The 19,453-nt window shown below is 46.8% G+C and overlaps 1 protein-coding gene across 1 annotated transcript in view; it reads left to right on the top strand.

The window, feature by feature from the left end:
* LOC144827580 (aromatic-L-amino-acid decarboxylase-like) overlaps window positions 1-19,453 on the top strand; it is a 1,238,931-nt gene that overhangs the window by 296,537 nt on the left and 922,941 nt on the right. Inside the window, exon 3 of the mRNA XM_078685836.1 lies at window positions 13,034-13,147. Within this exon, the coding sequence (XP_078541962.1) occupies window positions 13,034-13,147 (114 nt within the window). The remainder of the gene's footprint in view (window positions 1-13,033; window positions 13,148-19,453) is intronic.

Genomic DNA, 19,453 nt, shown 5'->3' with positions numbered 1-19,453 from the left:
CTGCACCCCCCGCCACCACCCTCCGCGCCTGGACCCCGATAAACACCGAAGAAACCCGACGCACGATGAACTCCAACCACTCCGGATCTCCAACCGACCCCTGCCCGCACCACGTCTTCAACAAGGCCGACGCTGTCATCGCACCCCACCTGCGGGACATCATCAACACCTCCTTCGACACCGCTACCTTCCCAGAGAGCTGGAAGCACGCCGAACTCAGCGCTCTACTGAAGAAACCATCAGCGGACCCCACCGAACTCAAAAACTACCGCCCCATCTCGCTCCTCCCGTTTCCGGCCAAAGTCATCGAGAAGACCATCAACAAGCAGCTGGCCGCCTTCCTCGAGACGAATGGATCCCTCGACCGCTAGCAGTCTGGCTTCCGGGCCAACCACAGCACAGAGACCGCCCTCATCGCAGCCACTGATGACATCCGAGCCCTGCTCGACAACGGGGAAACAGCGGCCCTCATCCTCTTGGACCTCTCCGCGGCTTTCGACACGGTCTGCCACCGCACCCTAGTGCAGCGCCTCTGCAACGTCGGAATCCAAGAGAAGGCACTTGAATGGATCATCTCCTTCCTCGCCGGAAGGACACAGAGAGTCCGCCTCCCCCGTTCAGATCAGAAGCCACCGAAGTCATCTGCGGCGTTCCTCAAGGCTCCTCGCTCAGCCCCACCCTCTTCAATGTCTACATGAGCCCCCTTGCGGCCATCGCACACCAACACAACCTCAACATCATCTCCTACGCCGACGACACCCAGCTGATCCTCTCCCTCACCAACGACCCCGCCACCGCCAGAGCCAACCTACATGAAGGGATGACAAACGTAGCCAAGTGGATGAAGAACAGCCGCCTGAAACTGAACTCGGACAAGACGGAGGTCCTCATCCTGGGCGCCTCGCCCTCCGCCTGGGATCACTCCTGGTGGCCCCCTGCCCTGGGCAGCGCACCCAAACCAACAGACCACGCACGCAACCTGGGCTTCATCCTGGACTCCTCCCTCTCCATGACCAGACAAGTCAACGCCGTCTCCTCGTCGTGCTTCAACATCCTGCGCATGCTACGTAAGATCTTCCGGTGGATCCCCACCGAGACCAGGAAGACGGTTACCCAGGCCCTCGTCACCAGTCGACTGGACTACGGCAACTCCCTCTACGCCAGAACCACTGCCAAACTCCAGAAGAGACTGCAGGGGATCCAGAACGCCTCAGCAAGACTCATCCTCGACATCCCCCGACACAGCCACATCTCCGGACACCTGAGAGACCTGCACTGGCTCCCGGTCAACAAGAGAATCACCTTCCGTCTCCTCACCCACGCACACAAAGCCCTGCACAACCAAGGCCCAGGATACCTCAACAGCCGCCTCAACTTCTACACTCCCACACGCCAGCTTCGATTGATCAGCCACACCCTCGCCGCCGTCCCCCGCATCCGAAGAGCCACCACAGGAGGAAGGTCCTTCTCCTACCTGGCCGCCAAGACTTGGAACTCCCTCCCGACCCGCCTCCGCCTGACCCAAGACCATCTCGCCTTCAGGAAGCAGCTCAAGACCTGGCTGTTCGAGCAGTAGCGGACCCCCCTCCCAAAGCGCCTTGAGACCTTCCGGGTGAGTAGTGCGCTATATAAATGCTTTGATTGATTGATTGAGTGGGTACCTCTAGGCCTACTGGATGAAATTTCAAAGACATACAACTTGGCCCCTCATTAAAGTACAGGCCTCCCTCAATATTCATTTTTAAGAAAGATTGAGAAGCACAGAAAACTGTAGTTAAAAAAAACCCAAACCAAACTAACATTTACAGTACACCAATTCTCAATTCTCAAACGTACTTGTAAAAGAAAAGTTCGAATCCAAAATTCCTCAATAAATCCAATTAAATGCTTTTATACAGCAGACATACACAGAGAGTGATCCTTCCAGCTCCAAATCCAAATGAAAGTGAACACCACATGGACAAAGCACTGGGAGGAGCCTGGTGGACAGGAACAGGAAGTTGGTGACTCAGGGGCACTTCCTTTCTCTTGAAAAAAAGAGTAGAAACAAAAAGAGGACTCCTAGCCCAAACAAATACAGCCAAATCACAATCTGAGGGGTTTTCCTGAGCAACATGAAAATTTTTGAGAAGATTTTAACATGCTCGAGAGATAATCTGTGCCAGATTGCAGTTTCTGCATGTTCGGAAACGCGATCTTACCAACATGGCGCTGCAAGAAAGATCGCGCGTCCTAATGACCTATTTGCGCGTCCGAATGACGTTATCGCGTTCTCACAGTCACATGCGATTGTGCGGCCGGATTCCAAACATCGTAGCGAACGCGACCGGGGGAGAAAAGTGAGAAAGCGAACGCAGAACCACGGTAAGTCATTACCGCGCACGCGAGAATGCTATTGAGCGCGCGAGGAAGAAAAACTACTACGCTACGCTGTAGATTGCGAAGTAGTCGACAACTTCGCGCTCGCTGCGAAGTTGCTGAAAATTCACAAACTCCGCGAACGGAGCGTAGTTCTCCGCCCAGGGTTAATATTCATTAGAAAGGAAGGTTTGGGCCAGGTCGAAATGGCAGTTTATAACTGCACACACACAACTGCAATGGCAGACCTGAGACATGTTTAAAGTGTTACTTAAGTGGGTGGCCCAATCAGTGCTGTAGGCCCACTAGTAGCATTTCATTTACAGGCCCTGAGAACAGGTAGTGCAACATTACTAGGAACTTACAAATTAATTAAATATGCCAATTGGGTATAAGCCAATTCTACCATGTTTAAAGGAGAGAGCACAATCACTATAGCACTGGTCAGCAATGGTAAAGTGCACAGAGTACTAAGGCCAGCAAAAACGAAGTCCGCAAACAGGAGAGCTGAACGCAAAATGTTAGGTTGTGACCCTGCAAAACGTGCACATTCTTTAACATCCAGCAGTTTCAATCGACCTCAACCAACAACAGATTGAATCACTCTAATAGATCTGTGGGGATAGTACTTATGCACAAGGGCAGTGGAAGTGAAGCTAGTGAGGAGGAGGAGCTTGTGGGAACGATTCAGACACAAGTCAACAAAAAGACAAAAGCAAGGAAAAATATGGTGAAACGACAACTAATGAAAAATGAAGATAACTCTACAATATTATCCTAGTTCCTTGCCTGCTGTGTCTCTGCATGCAATGTACTCTTTGCCAATCTAAACCACCTTGTGTGGCGTAATGGCCAGAGCTGCTGACTTTGGAGCTGGGGAACCTGGTTCAAGGCTCTGCTTTGGCTCAACATCTTGTGATTCTGGGCAAATCATTTAGGGCCTAATTACGAGTTGTGGAGGTGTAGTAGTTGTCGGGAACGCTGCACCAGTGGTCCAACGACCATATTACAAATAAGGCGATGGGATCGCCATTGGCCCGCTGAACTGCCAGGGATCCATAATCCCTGCTGGTGGCATGGTGGTAAGAGGCTCCAATATGCTTGGCCGTGCTGCTGGGGTACCGTGAAGCATATTTGGAGTTTCTTCACCACCACAGTTTTCATGACAGTGAGACCGTCATGAAAACCCTGGCAGTGAGGATCATGGGATGTATGCATGGGGGTACATGGTGTGCCCTTCTGTCTGCATGCAACCCCTTTCCTGCATGGCATGGACTGCACAGTCCATGCCATGCAGGAACAGGCTTTGGCACTCACATTGCGGTGCATTTTTAATAGACACTGACATGAGAACACCAAAGAACCACCTGTCAGACCACGAGGTAACTCGTAATCTGGGGGGCAGATGGCAGTGAGGATTGGCAGTGTGGGAGCGGGGAGAGGGCATAGGGGCAGTTCCCACACTGCAAAACTCATAATCAGGTCCTTAATCTCCTTGTGCCTACCAAAAATGAATGTGTCCTTGTGTAATGGAGCTAGTGCTCATGTAGAGAGCTCCAATTCCTTCGGGTCGAGTTCGCGCTATATATAACTGCAACAAAAAAAACTTTCTTGTGCTATGTTCAATATGAGCTGCTCAACTTTCACCTCACTCTCAATATTGAAACTTTCCTCACAGCTAACCTTCTCCAACTCAATGCTCAAAAGCAACTTACAACTCCCCACTGTATTTTGGAGGACTGCAATCTTACATAATTCAATCTTCCCAGAGTTGTCCGCAAACTTCCAAAATATTGCCACATCTAGAATCTGTGCATCCTCATATCAGTAATTCTTGTGAAAATGCCACAGTTTATTCAATATAAGAAACATTCATATTAAACAAACAGTTGTCAGTGTTATTAATACTGCTTCATCTCTAAACGTCGAAGATAAGTGGTTAAAGAAGAAAACCTACTAGTTTTTAATACTGGGATAACACCTTGCCAGCAAGAGACTGCACGAATGTGAACTATAGTAGACAAGCATGAATTAAACATTAAGGGCAGATTTACAAGAAAGTGACGCATCTCTAGAGATGCGGCACTTTCCCTGCGCCACCATGGAAAACCCTTGCGACACCATGGATGCGCCATATTTACAATACGTAGCACCAAGGCACAAGGATTGACAGATGCGTCAGAAATCCTGACGCATCTGTTGACTGAAAAGTCATGCATTGCTGGAGTCGTGTTGCAAGCACAAATCAACTCCAGCAATCCGTGTAACGGTCTATTCCCAATACACTGCATCACTCCTTATGCCTGCGTCAAGCAGGCGTAAGGTTTTGACGCAGTGGCATCCTAAATGTCACGCAGTGATATCTTGTAGATTTCACTTCATCACTTTTACAAGGCTTTCCTGCGTAGGAACGCCTACCCTGCATACATTATACCTGACGCAGGTATAATATCACGCAGGGCTTTACAATGTGACGCATCTCCCTAGATGCATCACGTTGTAAATGGGCCGCAACTTTTACGCCGCCGCTGCATCATAAAAGTGACGCAACGACGGCGCAAAAGTGACGCAAGGGGCTTGTAAATCTGCCCCTAAATTTGTAAACAGTATAACACCAGAACCCTCACACTACTTTAAAAAGCAGGTGTGGAGGAACTTGCGAAATCACTCCTCTTGCCTACTTAATTTACAGCAAAATATTTTCCGCACCATTGTGCCCAAGAATAGTACAGTGTCTGTCTGTTGTATAACATTTTAGGACCCTATTGTAATTTTCCCCATTCATGCCCTTATATAGGTATAAACCACCATATCCTTATATAGGCATAGAAATCATAACCATATTTAGACATAGCTCATGCAGTCCAAATACGGCAGGGCTACTTCCACTAGTTCCGAAAATCTACAACGATTTCTTGGAAAACTCGGCTTCAGCAGCTAGGGACTTCCCCTTGCTTGAAAACTGACTTGTCCAAGAACTCATGGAGTTTTCAAAGAACTGAGACTCTTTGATGGCGTTATTATGTCCACCTTTACGTCAAACTCAGTACCTTCAAGGTATAAATATGCCCACACTTGCCATAGCAAACAGACGGTGGTTTGGAGGAGTTGGACTATCTACTTGTCCGACTCGCCCTGCTACTGCAAGTGCCGAAGGAAGCCGACACTCTAGCAGACGCACTGAGAGAGACGCTGTCTTTCCTCCTGCCGAGAAATCCAGCTCCAGTGTTTCCAAACTACAGTTGCGGGTTGTTGGGGAATCGAGTCCTGAGCCTGACCTTCTTCATTCAAAATCAAAGAAAGGAGCTGATTAGACCCTAAGAGAAATCTTGGACAGATTCTTGGCAAAGAATACTAAATTTATGTTACACCTCACTTACTTCTTCCCTCGTACTAAGCTTAGGTTAGATACATCAGGGTAGGCGTACTTTAGAAGCACTAGTTGAGTACTTTTTAGCCTCTGCTATTTATGTATGTATTTATCTATGGTTTAAGAACCGTACAATGCTCTTACAGTATTATTTTATTCTACTCTTTTTACGGGATAACATTATTCATTTGCTACTTGCCGTTTGGAGACCGTGTTTGGCGCTGGAGGACTGTGGTGGTGCGCCAAGGTTCAACAGAAGCGCTTTGTAAGGCGCTACCTTTCGCCGGACCCGCTCCGCGGGTCCCGCTTCACGGAGCAGAGCCTTGCAATTATTTGACCTCACTCCACTAAGGGTCTCTGGCTTACAGGGCTGCGAGCGAGCATACTGCTGGACTCCAACTTCCAAGAGTCCCAGCAGTTTCCATCACCGATCCCACCTGGTGACGCTCTCCCTGTAGGCCACGCCCCCCGCTCCTCTGTGAAAAAGCTCCGGATCAGAAACAGCTGCGGATAACATTATTCATTTGCTACTTGCCGTTTGGAGACCGTGTTTGGCGCTGGAGGACTGTGGTGGTGCGCCGAGGTTCAACAGAAGCGCTTTGTAAGGCGCTACCTTTCGCCGGACCCGCTCCGCGGGTCCCGCTTCACGGAGCAGAGCCTTGCAATTATTTGACCTCACTCCACTAAGGGTCTCTGGCTTACAGGGCTGCGAGCGAGCATACTGCTGGACTCCAACTTCCAAGAGTCCCAGCAGTTTCCATCACCGATCCCACCTGGTGACGCTCTCCCTGTAGGCCACTCCCCCCTTCATCAGCAATTTACAAATAGCGTGTCAGTACACCGCTGCGCGGTAGCGCGCGGGTAGCGCCCGGGAGAAGCCCGGGACAAGGGCGGGCCCTCTGTGGCCCTCAGTGGCCGAAGTTGGCTGGGCTGGGCCCAGTTATTTTCATCGTCAGCAAGTACATGTGATTTTGTTTGAGGCTTGTTTGTTGAAGAAAGCTGTTTTATTGTGATACTTCATATCTATCTGGCTTTTATCGCCTGTGTGTTTATTTGCATCTCCTAGACTATTATTTTATTTTCTTGAAAGCCCATTTTTATTCCGTGTTATATTGTCATCAGGAATAATTTTTTTATTACAACATTCTTTTGTGAATATACCGGTTTGGAACATGTCTAAAAAATTAAGGTCTGGTAGGGAAGTGGGTGGTATTCCTATGGTGACCAAAGATATTAACCGTACCAGAAATAAATCAGTAAATAACCCCCCCTTGAAAGGACAATGCCAACTGTTTGAGTTTTGGGATTTAGCCTCCCCCAAGTCCGTTAATTTATCCACAACTAAAGGTGCAGGGGTTTTAACTCGAGGGGGCCCTTGCCAAGCAAATGTGTCAGGGTCGCTCTCTTCTGGGCAGCCTTTACAGCAACAGCTTGCGTCGGGGGCATCTCCCCCCCGCGTTTACTCGGAGGGGATTGGTGAGAGTGTGCCCGCCTTCCCAATAACTGATGGGGAACTTATGCTTGCTCAATCTAGCCTGCCACCCGTGTCCCAAACCCCGCTGAAGGGGCATTCGGTGGGCGAGTCATCAGCTCTCTCCATTGACTTTGATCTCTGCGGTCGATATGTTAGTACAGGGAGGGTGGAGCCTCTAGCCCCAGGTAAATCTTCTGGGGGTGCTACCCCGTCTGGGTTGTTGCTGTATAGTAGTACCCCCTCGCCAAATGGTCAGGATTTGTCTGATTTGTTAATAGCTTCTGGCACTCCAGGACTTGACTTATCAGGTATTGGAGGGCCAGGCGCTGCATGTGAAAAACCAATCTCTGAATCGATGATAGCCTTGGAACAATTGCTTGCTTCTATTCTATCTCTTTTGGGGAAATTTGTGGGTAACTCGGATTGTATTTTGGAGTCTGTCACCCAAATACTGAAGGCCCTGCTACAAAAGGCATCGGTAACTGGAAGTGCCCCCCCGACTAGGATGGAACATGGTTCATTGGGGGAACGGATCGTCCCTCCAGTGGATCTTGAAAAGAATGTGGGGACATTGGTCATGACATCACATCTTGTTACTATGCCTCAAACTGCAGTGCCCAACTGTATTAACAACTCAGTTCTTGAGATTGTGGAGGAAGATATATCCACATCTGGCCCTAAAGCTCCTCCAGAGCTCTTTCCTATTTTTATGCCTGAAAATAATAAAGAATCTAATAGTGATGGTCAAGAGATAAAGCCTAAAACCGGCAATTTTAGAAAGAATAAGGGGAATAAAAAGAAACCGTTGAGGAAATACAAGAAGAAAAGGCAACGTCGGATAATTTTTCGAAATTCTCTGACTACCCCGGAGAAAGAAGTGTTTGTGGTAGATCCATCTTTTCTACCCACGAATGTGAATGTTGAGATGGAAGCGAACCCCCCTATTTCTACCTCTTATAATGTGGAAGGTGAAATGTGTCCATTAACATCCTTGGATGATTTTCCACAAAGGGGGACTCTACCTCCCAGCTTGTCACTCTCGACTGGGATCGTTGGTTCCACACAACATCCATCGGGGGCTTTGAATCCTCTGGCCTCTCCTTTCTTAGTAGTCGCTGAGAGGGGAGAGCGCCTTGGTCCTAATTGTCCGGTAATAGCCGTAAAAACTCCTGTGGAAACTCTTGAGTTAGACTTCTTACCTCTTTTTGACGGGGACTTGCCCTTAAATAGGTCTTGGCTCCTCAAACGTTTTTTTGAGATAGAAAGTCTCCGTCATATCCAAACTAGAGATATAGAGCTAGTCACTCTTTTTGGTGAAGTAAAGGTAACAAGTATTAGGGTCAAATTTTATTCACCCATCATTGTAAATTTGATATTAGGGCAAGCTGAGTATTTTCAACGTTCAGGTATTGATATTCTTCCGATTTTTAATCGTGAAAATACAAACCTGCTTTCTGGGGAGTTATTTAGAGGAGCAGAGATAAGTGGTGCGGATTCCGCCTTTACAGACCTGAGGATTTGGGTATCTAAGGGTAAACGTGCGGTCTCCCAAGTAAAGCCTCTTCCGCTGTCCCAGAATTCTTTTATGTCTGAGGACAATAATCGGTGGAACTGGCTACAAAGCGCCCTATCTACAAGAACCAAAGATAACCCCAGGTTGTTTCAACATCTTTAACACCTCATTTAATATTATTTCCTGGAATGCGGCAGGGATCCACAATAGCCCAGAGAAACTGGAGTTTTTATATTCCCTGGGTGCTGATGTGATCTGCCTACAGGAAACGTGGTGTATTAATACGTTGAAGATTTCAAAGGACTATTATGCCCTGGAAGTGCCCGCGGTCCCTTCTAAGAAAGGCCATGCTAGGGGGGGCATTGCTTGTTTACTTTTAAATAAATGGCAATGGAGATTCTCTCACTATATTGATCCAAGCAATTTGTTCCATGCTATAACCATTGATAATTTGTCGAACAATGGTATAAAATCCCCCATTGTGATTTTGAATGTTTATATCCCTCCTGATGAGAGTTTTAATAAGATTTTATTGCAGGTTTTTCAATATATAGTTTTGATTAAAAATGTTCCGTCTCCTCCGGAAATTTTGCTGGTGGGGGACTTGAATTCCAAAATCTCCAATGTTAGTTTGGAACTCTTTAGGAATATACCTAGGGAAGAGGCTTATTTTATTCCTCAGTCACTGTTCCCTGATAAATTAGTGACAAATAAACGTGGGAAGATTTTGTTGAATGAATTAGCGGCCGTCGACGGGCTCATATTAAATGGGAGATTACCATCGGATGTGCCTGCTAAATTTACTCATAAGTCTCCCTTTGGGTCTTCTATTCTGGATTATGTAGTCACGGACTATGGTTTGTTCCCTTCCATTCTGGACCTTAAAGTTATAGATACTCCTTTAAGTGATCATAGCATATTGCTGGTAACTTTCTCCTTAAAACCTGTGACTACCGCACCGTGGTCTATGCACGGTAGGGATGTGGCTTTCCACGCTTCTTCTGGAAGATGTTTTTGGAATCCTTCTGCCATTAATGAGGTGCAGGATTTCCTAGCCTATACACTATTATCTCTAGATGAGTGGCGCGGTAATGAAATGGCTAACTTTGCGGAATTTATGCGTAAAATTACCTCGTATGCTAAAAGAAAGAAAATGCCCTGTCCCAAAAATGGAGAAGTAGTGCCTAGCGTTTTGCGTAGCTTGAATGTGGAAATAAACAAACTGGTCCGTGAACAATATCTTGATAGACTTAGAGACCGGGGAAAAGAAATTTCTAGGTTAAAAAGAAAGAGAAGTAGACTTCGGCAAAAAATAAAAAAGGAAGGGGAGGATAAAGTATGGATTAGTCTGAGGGAGGCAGTTCTGCATGGCAGGATCAGAGAGTTTTGGGCAATAATCGGTAGGGGGTGTGGCTCTCATATAAGCCCTTCCCCTATCGCTATTGCGGAAAAAGCTTGGACCGCCTATATTCAAGACCTTTATTCAGGGAATGGGAGCTTAATTATGGATATTACAAAGGGTGCCCCCATCTGTAATGACTCCGACAGTGGTGTCTCTTCTTTGGGCCTTTGTATTTGCCCCGCTGAAAAAGAAATTGAGTTGGCGATAAAAACTATGCGTGTCTCTGGGGCAATGGGCCCTGATGAACTACCCATGACGGTCCTAAAATCCGATCCTGTAAGGTGGAGTAAAATCCTGTATCCACTTTTTAGGGCGTGTTTTTTGTCTAAAACAGTACCACCCTCGTGGAGGGGAAGTATCCTTGTCCCTATCTTTAAGAAGGGTTCCAGAGATAGTCCTGGTAACTATCGTCTGATAGCACTTCTCGACTCCGTCGGAAAGGTATTTGCGAAATGTATCTTGACATCCCTCTCCGACTGGGCCGAGGAGAACAATATTTTGCCATTAGAACAGACTGGTTTCCGCAGGAATCACGGCACGCTGGACAATCTTACAGCCCTCCAGGTGGTAACAAATAAATACGTGCAGGTGAGAGGTGGCGTTGTGTACGCTGCCTTTATTGATTTCTCCACGGCGTTCGACAGAGTTGATCGTGGAACGCTGTGGAGAAAATTGGCAGCGTTCAGGCTCCCACACTATTTGTTGGAGTTGGTGAAGGCGCTACATACAGAGACCTGGTGCAAGGTTTTGATGGGGGGCGAAAGGGGGTTATCCGGTACAATAAAAACTTTGAATGGCCTTAAACAAGGCTGTTTACTGGCTCCCCTTTTGTTCTCCCTATACACGGCAGACCTTCCGGCTGCCCTGGCCGCCGGAGAGGGCTTTCCCCCGGTGATTGGGGGGGCACCAATTTCATGCATGATGTATGCCGATGACGTTCTCATCCTTGACCTAACACCTAAAGGTTTGGCAAATCGGCTTCATGCTTTGCATTCGTTTGCGGTAGCCCATGCGATGAAGATCAACATTAGTAAAAGTAAAGTCATGTGCATAGCTGGCAGGAAGAGATGCCGTTCTGTTGATTATGGTTGGTTCATTGGGGATCAAAAACTGGAGGTGGTAAAGTTTTACACTTTTCTAGGGAAAATTGTTACAGCTAACTTGAGTGAGAAACTCCATATTGAGCAGTGTACACGCAAAGCTCTGGCCCATGGCAAAGGTTTGAATGCCCTGTACCATGTAACGGGGAAACGGCACTTTCCTATTTTATTGGAAGTATTTAGATCCAAAATCCCCGCTACAATATTATATGGTATTGAACTAATTGATATGGGAAAATGGGACTTTTGCCATAAGATCGAGGGGAAGCTCCTAAGATCTCTCTCTTCCTTAAATACTGCGTGCTCGCTGGCAGCCTGTAGACTCGATTTTGGACTTAGGAGTAGTTGGGCCCAGGGAGTATGTGCCCTGGTAAGATGGGTGGCTTGCCTTGCTAGAGCTGAAGTAGGTACAATGAGAGCCCTCGTCAGAACTGAATTGTTGGGTAATCTTAAGGAGTTTTCTCAACTTGTCTGTAATTTTAGAAAAGCTGTATCTTTGCTAAATTTAGATGAAACCACGCTTTTTCTGTATTCACCATCACAGTTGAAATCAGTGCTGAAAGCTGCTTCATGGGATCTATGTTTTCGCTCTGATTTAAAATTAATTTGTGGGAAAAGCCATGTCGTTCACCTCCTTGATTCGTATCAGTTGAGACGACCTCAACCCTATGTTTCATGGTCCCTTCCTCATGGCATACGTAGGTTCTGGTTTCTCCTACGCTATGATTTAATACCTCTTAACCAATTGTTATCTAAATGGAATGGTTCATCTCCTCTGTGCAACCTATGTAAAGTGAACAATCAGGACTGCATGCATGTGTTATTGATCTGCCCTGCACTTCGTAAACTGCGTGGCAGATGGCTAAAACCTATCTGTCTTCGTTTGGGTATACTTACACTGAATGCTTTCCTTTCTGCACTTTATTGCCCTCCCAACGAAATGTTTTGTTTTTATATTTTTAATTTTTTTAAGGGCTTCCTTGTTATTTATTAATTGAGTTCTGGGAGGTGGTTTTGTGGGGTTGATTCTGTATATTTTCTATGGCACATGTTAGCACTGTATTTTCCCCATGGTTCCGTAATTAGTATTGCATTTATTCTAGGGTTTGTAAATGGTACATGTTCTACTCTTGTTATTAGCTTTCTGTGTTTATGTAACCGATATGTTTGGAAATATGTACACTTTCATGTGGTTCTTGTGTTTATGTAACCGATATGTCTGGAAATGTGTACACTTTTATGTGGCCCTCTTACGAGAGCCAAAATCATAATAAAATAATTTGATTTGAATGCATTATATTTTGCAACCAGTTTTACGATTCTAGCAGTTCATTTCTTATGCTTGAGAAAGAAGACTGTTCAATAAATCCTTTTATTGAAAACGCCCGTCTCTCTATTTCTCTGCACCTCTGGTGAAACAAAGCATGCACGATTGACTGAGTGAAAAATCTATCTATTGTTTCCACGACTCTGAAGATCAGTTTTATCTTGGGGAAACAAAGTTGTCATGTTTATGCAGTTGTCAGAAACTAAATACCTTCTTGTGAACTCGAGAAAGTTTCTAGTGACCTCTGAGCTAGCTGGCACTCACAATTAAGTCTAATATATTCGATAGCGACCTAGTAAACATAAGTCCTACGTCACATCTATAGGATATATTATTCCAATGCGCAGTGCCTATTAGGAATATAGGAACTACACTACATGTCCTCTCGACTAACAACATGCTGATAATATTGTATGTAGTTTTTTTTCTTTATTGCATTTATCTGTATAAAATAACAGGGATCTCACAGCTATATTTTTTCATTTGCAGGTCACCCACTGGCAGAGCCCCTACTTCTTTGCCTATTTCCCTACCGCCAGTTCATATCCAGCTTTACTAGCAGACATGCTGTGTGGCGCTATTGGATGTCTTGGGTTCTCTTGGGTGAGTTTACTGTGATTCACCCCACCTGTTGGAATGGGGAATTAAGAAGTATCCATAATTGCGGATTTCTTACAGTGAGGTCTAAGTGTAATGTATAATGTCTATGTGTAAAATGAAGAGAGTGGTTCTAAAGTAAAAGGCATGATTCAAATCATGGTGAACCCATGGCGTCTGTCTTTAACAGCACTGTCTTAATGGCAACAGGGACAGTTGACTCAGTCTCAACATGTTCATTGGTATTTTGGACCCAAAAAGTACCAATTCAACAAGAATCTGTACTGATTCTGAAATTGCCCCTAATAAATGGGAAGTAAAAGTTGGAACCAGTGTTTCTGCATCAATTCCGGCATGTAATTACTTATTTGCTGGTCATTTTTACCTCCCACTGTTGGAAGGAGAAAACATTAGCTATATAATTTTCCTGTATGATTTGTATCTTCAAAGTCTGCAAGAAATATGGACAAATTATCAATTGAAAGGCCCTTTCAATGGTGCCCAAAGAATGGTCAAACAGGCATTACATATAGACCTGCTCATATCACAACTGTGTATCCCAACCAGTGCTTAATTTGAACCTGTGGATTCTGAGCACTAGCACTTAATCATCAACATGGGTGCTTTTCATGAGCACCAGTTAAGCACATTTAGGGTTAGGTATGGGGAGATTGAGTGATTTGCCCAGAATCACAGGATGTTGAGCCAATGCCGAGACTCAAACGTGGTTTCCCAGCTCAGACGTCTGCAGCTCTGGCCATTATGCCAAATCCTCTACCTACTTTCATAGTTAGTTGTTGGTTCTGTTTTGGGCAGCACTAACAGTAGAAAAGGGCTGATGCAAGCTGCCCCCTGACGAAAGCCCAATACTTATTTTTTTCCACAAATTAACCACTGACCCCCAACATTGCTTTAACATTCCCTATTCATTTCAGCCTAGTAACTAAAATATGCACATGTGGTCGTGTTCGTGGACTAAACACACAAGCCTAACTCAGAAATTCATTTAAATGTGTAAGCCTGACTTCAATATTTGAATTAATAGGAGGCAAGATGGCTGCCGTGAGGAAGGCTGTGTAAACAGCCGGCTCCCTGGTTCCTGGCGTCCGGGAGTGAAGGAGAAGGAAAACTCCGTTTTTTCGCCACGATAACCACTGTGAAAACCCTGTGAATGTTGGTCATGCGATTATCTAGTACTCTTATTGCACTACATTAACTGCGAATATATTTTTCGCTACAATGGACGATTCCGTCTTACCTGACCGCGTTGACTGATGCCGGTCGGCTGCCTGTGGCTGTTGTGGGAGTTTCTGCTCTACTCTTGTTTCCACCCTATACTGGACGGAGTTATTCGGAGGCGTTAACCAGGTGTTGATCATTTCCAGGTCGGCTGCCGAGGAGAGCGTTTTGCAGCTAGCACTAGCGGAGCAGAGCAGAGCTAACCGCGTTAACCGCGCTAACCGTGCTACAGTATTACACTGTGGCAACAATTGGATACAACTGGATACAAAATATCTTTGTGACGGAGTTCACGAATGTTGCTGAACTTTTTCGAGTTTAATCGGCGGTCCCCGCTGTGGCGCGCTACACTCTGTTTGTTCTGGTCACAGAGTAGCGTTTTCCCTGGTAGAGGCGGCTCACGGATGAAAAAGAGGACGCCGTTACCACCCTCTGTTAGTACTCGTAGCAATAAGAGAGACGGTGTTGGAAGTGATCTGAGAGGAGAGGAGCCGGATAACGAGGAGATCGAGATGGCAGAAGCACCACCGCTGACTCCTGGTAAAACTGCTACAAAACAGGGTAAGAACTTTAACAAGGGGGCTGCTTTGAAGCCTAATGAAGCCTCGAGCTCGAAGAGTACAGCACTACAAACATTGCCTGATCTGTTTGTGAAACATGCTGTCAAGAAGAAAACAATTGATAGTAGCAATCTATTTCCAATCTTTATTTCGACCATTAGGTCATAAAAGATACACAGTACAGAAAGAAAAAACACATGTAACTCCATCATAACAGATAAAACATTGAATACATATATAAAAAAGGCTCCTGTACAGGCTTAAACATCTTAAAAAAGAGAAGAATTTCTAAGCACTACCCAACATCTTTAAAAAGCGATTACGCGTATACCAGACATTAGTAAAAAACTTGGAAAGTGCAAAGACAGTTGGACCGGTAACATCAGATTTTAAAATCCTGTACATTGGTGCATATTCCCTGCCACCCATATTCCTTATCAAAGGAAGGAGCCAGTACTTTCTAGCTGCCTTGTAGGCTGGGCAGAAGAAGACCACATGCAGGTCGTTTTCCTCCTTATCGGCACATACAGGACAGTGCTTTGCGGGGGAAGCCGATGACCACGAGCTTGTAAAAGACCGGAAGGGCAATGTGCCGTACCTCCACTGGAGGAACAGCTTTCTGGCAAGTATGGGGTAGATAGGATCCAGTGCCTTCTCAAACCTATAAAGATCCTTACTTTGCAAGAACACAGATGATAGAGACCCGTCTGGCTGGGTAGCTTTGGTCCTTGCCCATTTGTGTTCGTGGTACAAATTCGACAGGGACCTCTTGGATATATTTGATGCTACCATCGCCGGCTCAGTCCATAAATCAGGGAGCCCTAATTCCATACAGGTAGCTTGAATATTTTTGACCCAGGGGATACTAAGCACCTTGGGGTGATTCAGTAATTCGACCAGTTCCGCCCTATAGTCTGCGAGATCATCGCTACTCCATAGCCTACGCCAAAAGGCTATGGGTCTCAGGCTTATCTCGTCGGCTAGTGGTCGTAACCCTAAGTCAAGCCTCAAGGGAAGGAGCGGGGTACTCGGGGGGAGTGCGGCTATCTGTCTTATGTATCTGTCTTTCTGTTAATGACAGGCTCCGGCAGGGCATATGACCCCACAATTCAGCCCCGTACATAGTCGCTCCCCTAGCCTGGGCCTTATATATCTGGATTAGAGCCCCCAATGGACGGTACGACGAGCCAGTCATCATCCGGGCGATGCCCCCAGTGGTTTGTATAAGTTTAAGGTTTGCCCTGCTCTGGTGGGATCCCCAGGTCATGGTTTCGTTGAGGGTCACACCAAGATATTCAAAGGTGGCTACTCTCTCGAGCCGCACGGCTCCCAGTTGTGGATTCGGGCGCAGTTTCTGGCTCGGGTTCAAAACCATGAATTTGGTTTTTGTGGCATTAATTTCTAGCCCTCAATCAAGGCAGAAGGCCATGAAGGAGTCGAGTATCCTTTGTATACCCATAGGGGTTTTAGATAGCAACAGGGTGTCGTCCGCAAACATAATTGCGGGCACCCTGCTGCCATTTAGTTTGGGGGCGTCAGTATAGTCGGTGGCATTGAGATGGGCGATTACCCCGTTGACAAAAAGGCAAAACAGGGTCGGCGCCAGCACACAGCCCTGTCTTACCCCTCGGCCAACGGGGAATCTATCAGTCAGTTCCCCCGACTTCCCACACCTCACGCGGGCGTAGTTACTGTGGTGCAGCCTCTGTAAGATTGACAGGATATCTGGGGGGACACCCATCTCTGCCAAGACGCTCCAAAGTTTCCCCCTGGGCACCAGGTCGAAGGCGGCCCGTAAGTCCACAAAAATTGTGTACAAACTGCCGCCGTCGAACTTTGCTGTCTTCCAATAGATTAGATTCAATCTAAAAACCTGGTCCACTGTGGATACCCCCTTCCTAAATCCCGCCTGGTAGGGACTAAGGGCTCCCACCTCCTCCATCCAATCCTGAAGCCTGTTCAGCAAAACCCTACCGAACAGCTTCTGCGGTACGTCTATCAGACTAATCGGTCTGTAGTTGGCTGGGAGGAGAGGGAAACCCTTTTTAAAGATGGGGACCACCTCAGCCCCCAGCCAAGTACTAGGGATTTCCATCCCACCGAGAACACTGTTGAAAAGGGCGGCGAGGTAAGGCGCCCAGACAGTGGGCTCCTGTTTAAACAAGTCCCCCGGTAAGCTGTCCAGTCCCGGCGCCTTCCCGGAAGCCAGGCCTGAAATGGCAGCAGTGACCGCACCCAATGTTATTGGCTCCCCTTGGTAGCCCGGCCCGTCCACTTCAATAGCAGCAGGAAGTTCTCCCGGCTCAGAGCTATATAGGGACTGAAAATGAGTCTGCCAGACCCCAGGTGCTATATTAGGCTCTAGTGCCGATTGTAGGTTCCCTGACCCCCCGTTCACTATCCTCCAGAACAGGCGTTGATTTTGAAGCGCTAAAGCCTTTGTGAGTTCTTCCCACTGGTTTTCCTCCCATTCTGCCTTAGCCTGGGCAAGAAGCTTTTTATAGGCTCGCCTGCTTTGTTTCAGGCGTTCCCCTCCTGTACCCTCCTTAATTACTCCAAGAAGTTCTGTTCTAGCCCGTCTGCATGCTATATTGTACCACAATGTTTTGCCTTGGCGCCTCTCCCTTGGCTTACGTGAACTACTAGTAAAATGGAGTGCCGCGATTTTTATAAGGTCCTCATGGGCCTTATACAATTTAGTCTGGGAGTCTATGTTGTTTACCTCGATGTCATAGCTCCCCATGGTTTCCAAAATAGGAATAATCTCAGCATAGAGCAAAGGGAGTTTATCCTTGCTTGTAACCAGGTGCTCCCACCTGATTCTTCTCCTGCTATTGTCCAGGAGAAGCGCGGGTTTATTCCCTTCCACTGTAGGCACTAGAGCTTGGGGGCCTGGATGAACAAGGTCGAGCTCAAGGGCGTTGTGGTCGCTCTCGATCCTTTCCATCACCCTAAAATCCCGAATTGTAGTCCACCTCACTAGTTGGGCCAGGACGTAGTCCAAGCGGGACTCTCTCCCCCGTCTATTGTAAGTAGTTTTACTAGGTATGTCGGATTTCATTCGCCCATTACAGGCTCTGATTCCGAACCTTAGGGTGAGGGCAGTAATTTGTAGTGCTAGTGGGGTCCAAGCTTTCGCGGGAGGTGCTTCCACCGCGGGAACTGCCCACCTGGCATCTTCTTCCAATGAAAGCCCTTCCCGAAGGCCAGGGAGTGGCTCAAAGTGAGAATTAAAGTCCCCACCCACCACATAGTATGAATCATTCGGCAGTTCAGATAAAAAGTTCGAAAGTTCATCAATGGTTGGTGATTCCTTTGCCATTCCCATCGGCCTGGAATAGATGTTGACCAGCACAAGTTTAGCTTTGTTTGGCCATAGTAGTGAGACCACAAGGATGTCTTCGGAATTAAACGGCCACCGTGTGGCCACACAGCCCAAATGGGAAGCGACCCACGTCGTGAGCCCCCCTGACGGACGGCCTTTGCCTTCCCACCTTGCTGGAATGGAGAATGATGTATAGCCTTGGTGCCCGTAATCCTCTCTGGCCCAGGTTTCCTGGAACATACAAACGTCACCTGTCTCGATGTAATTTACCCAATCTGGCTCGCCCAGTTTGTTAGCCAAACCCGCAATGTTCCAACAAATTAACTTCAAATGTTCAGGGGTATCGGTTGCCAAGCCATAGGGGTTGGGGAAGAAAGTTCCAGGCACCACTTCCGTCGGAAGGCTTGAGGCAAGGGCAGCAATAGGGGCAAATGGCTCAAAGTGTCTAAGCGAACCGTTGTCCACAGGCAAAAGGTCCCGGTCACTTCCCTCAGCTGTATTTACATTATCAACAGGTAGATAAAAAGGTCCACTGATGCCATTATCAGGAGCCACTAGATCGTCCGATAAGCCAGAGGTTATGCCAGTAGCCACGGTGGGAGGTTCAGAAAGCAATCAAAACACTGATATGATTGTCACTCAACCGCTTAATCAACCTTCTACAACTGTTGATAGTCAAAATAATCCCGTAAATCTCATGGCGACTGATCCTTTGAGGAAGGGCATTATGGGAGGTGTAGTTTCTGGCGGAACTATAATCAATCGTGCATGTTCTCTTCCCTCGCTATCAGTACAAACAGCGACTGACCAACAGAGCGGAAAAAAAACTATCGCACAGCAGTCTAATCAGGAGCTTCCCGAAAACTTCTACTTCCTGTCAGAACTTTCATCTGATGAAGCAACTGGATTAAATAAAGATTGGGCAGACTTTAGCGGTGAGAGCCTATCTTCTGATGGCGAGGTTAGCATGAGCCCTGATAATACTAACACGGCCACTATTATCAAGAAGAGGCTGAGGAAGAAGAGATCTCTATGTGCGATGAGTAAAGAGACCGCTCCCAACCTGCCAAGCGGAGTGAATTCTCTATCCCCTAATCCAGCATCTATCACTACTACTGCCACCGATACTCCTGGGTCTAATTATAATTCTGTATCTGACCCGGCTCCGCCACATGATAATAGTGAAGA

Source organism: Lissotriton helveticus, chromosome 4_1 (genome assembly GCF_964261635.1).
Source record: "Lissotriton helveticus chromosome 4_1, aLisHel1.1, whole genome shotgun sequence".
Taxonomy (NCBI): Eukaryota; Metazoa; Chordata; class Amphibia; order Caudata; family Salamandridae; genus Lissotriton; species Lissotriton helveticus.
Note: the sequence above shows the minus strand (reverse complement) of the source record. Positions and strands in the feature narration are given on the sequence as shown.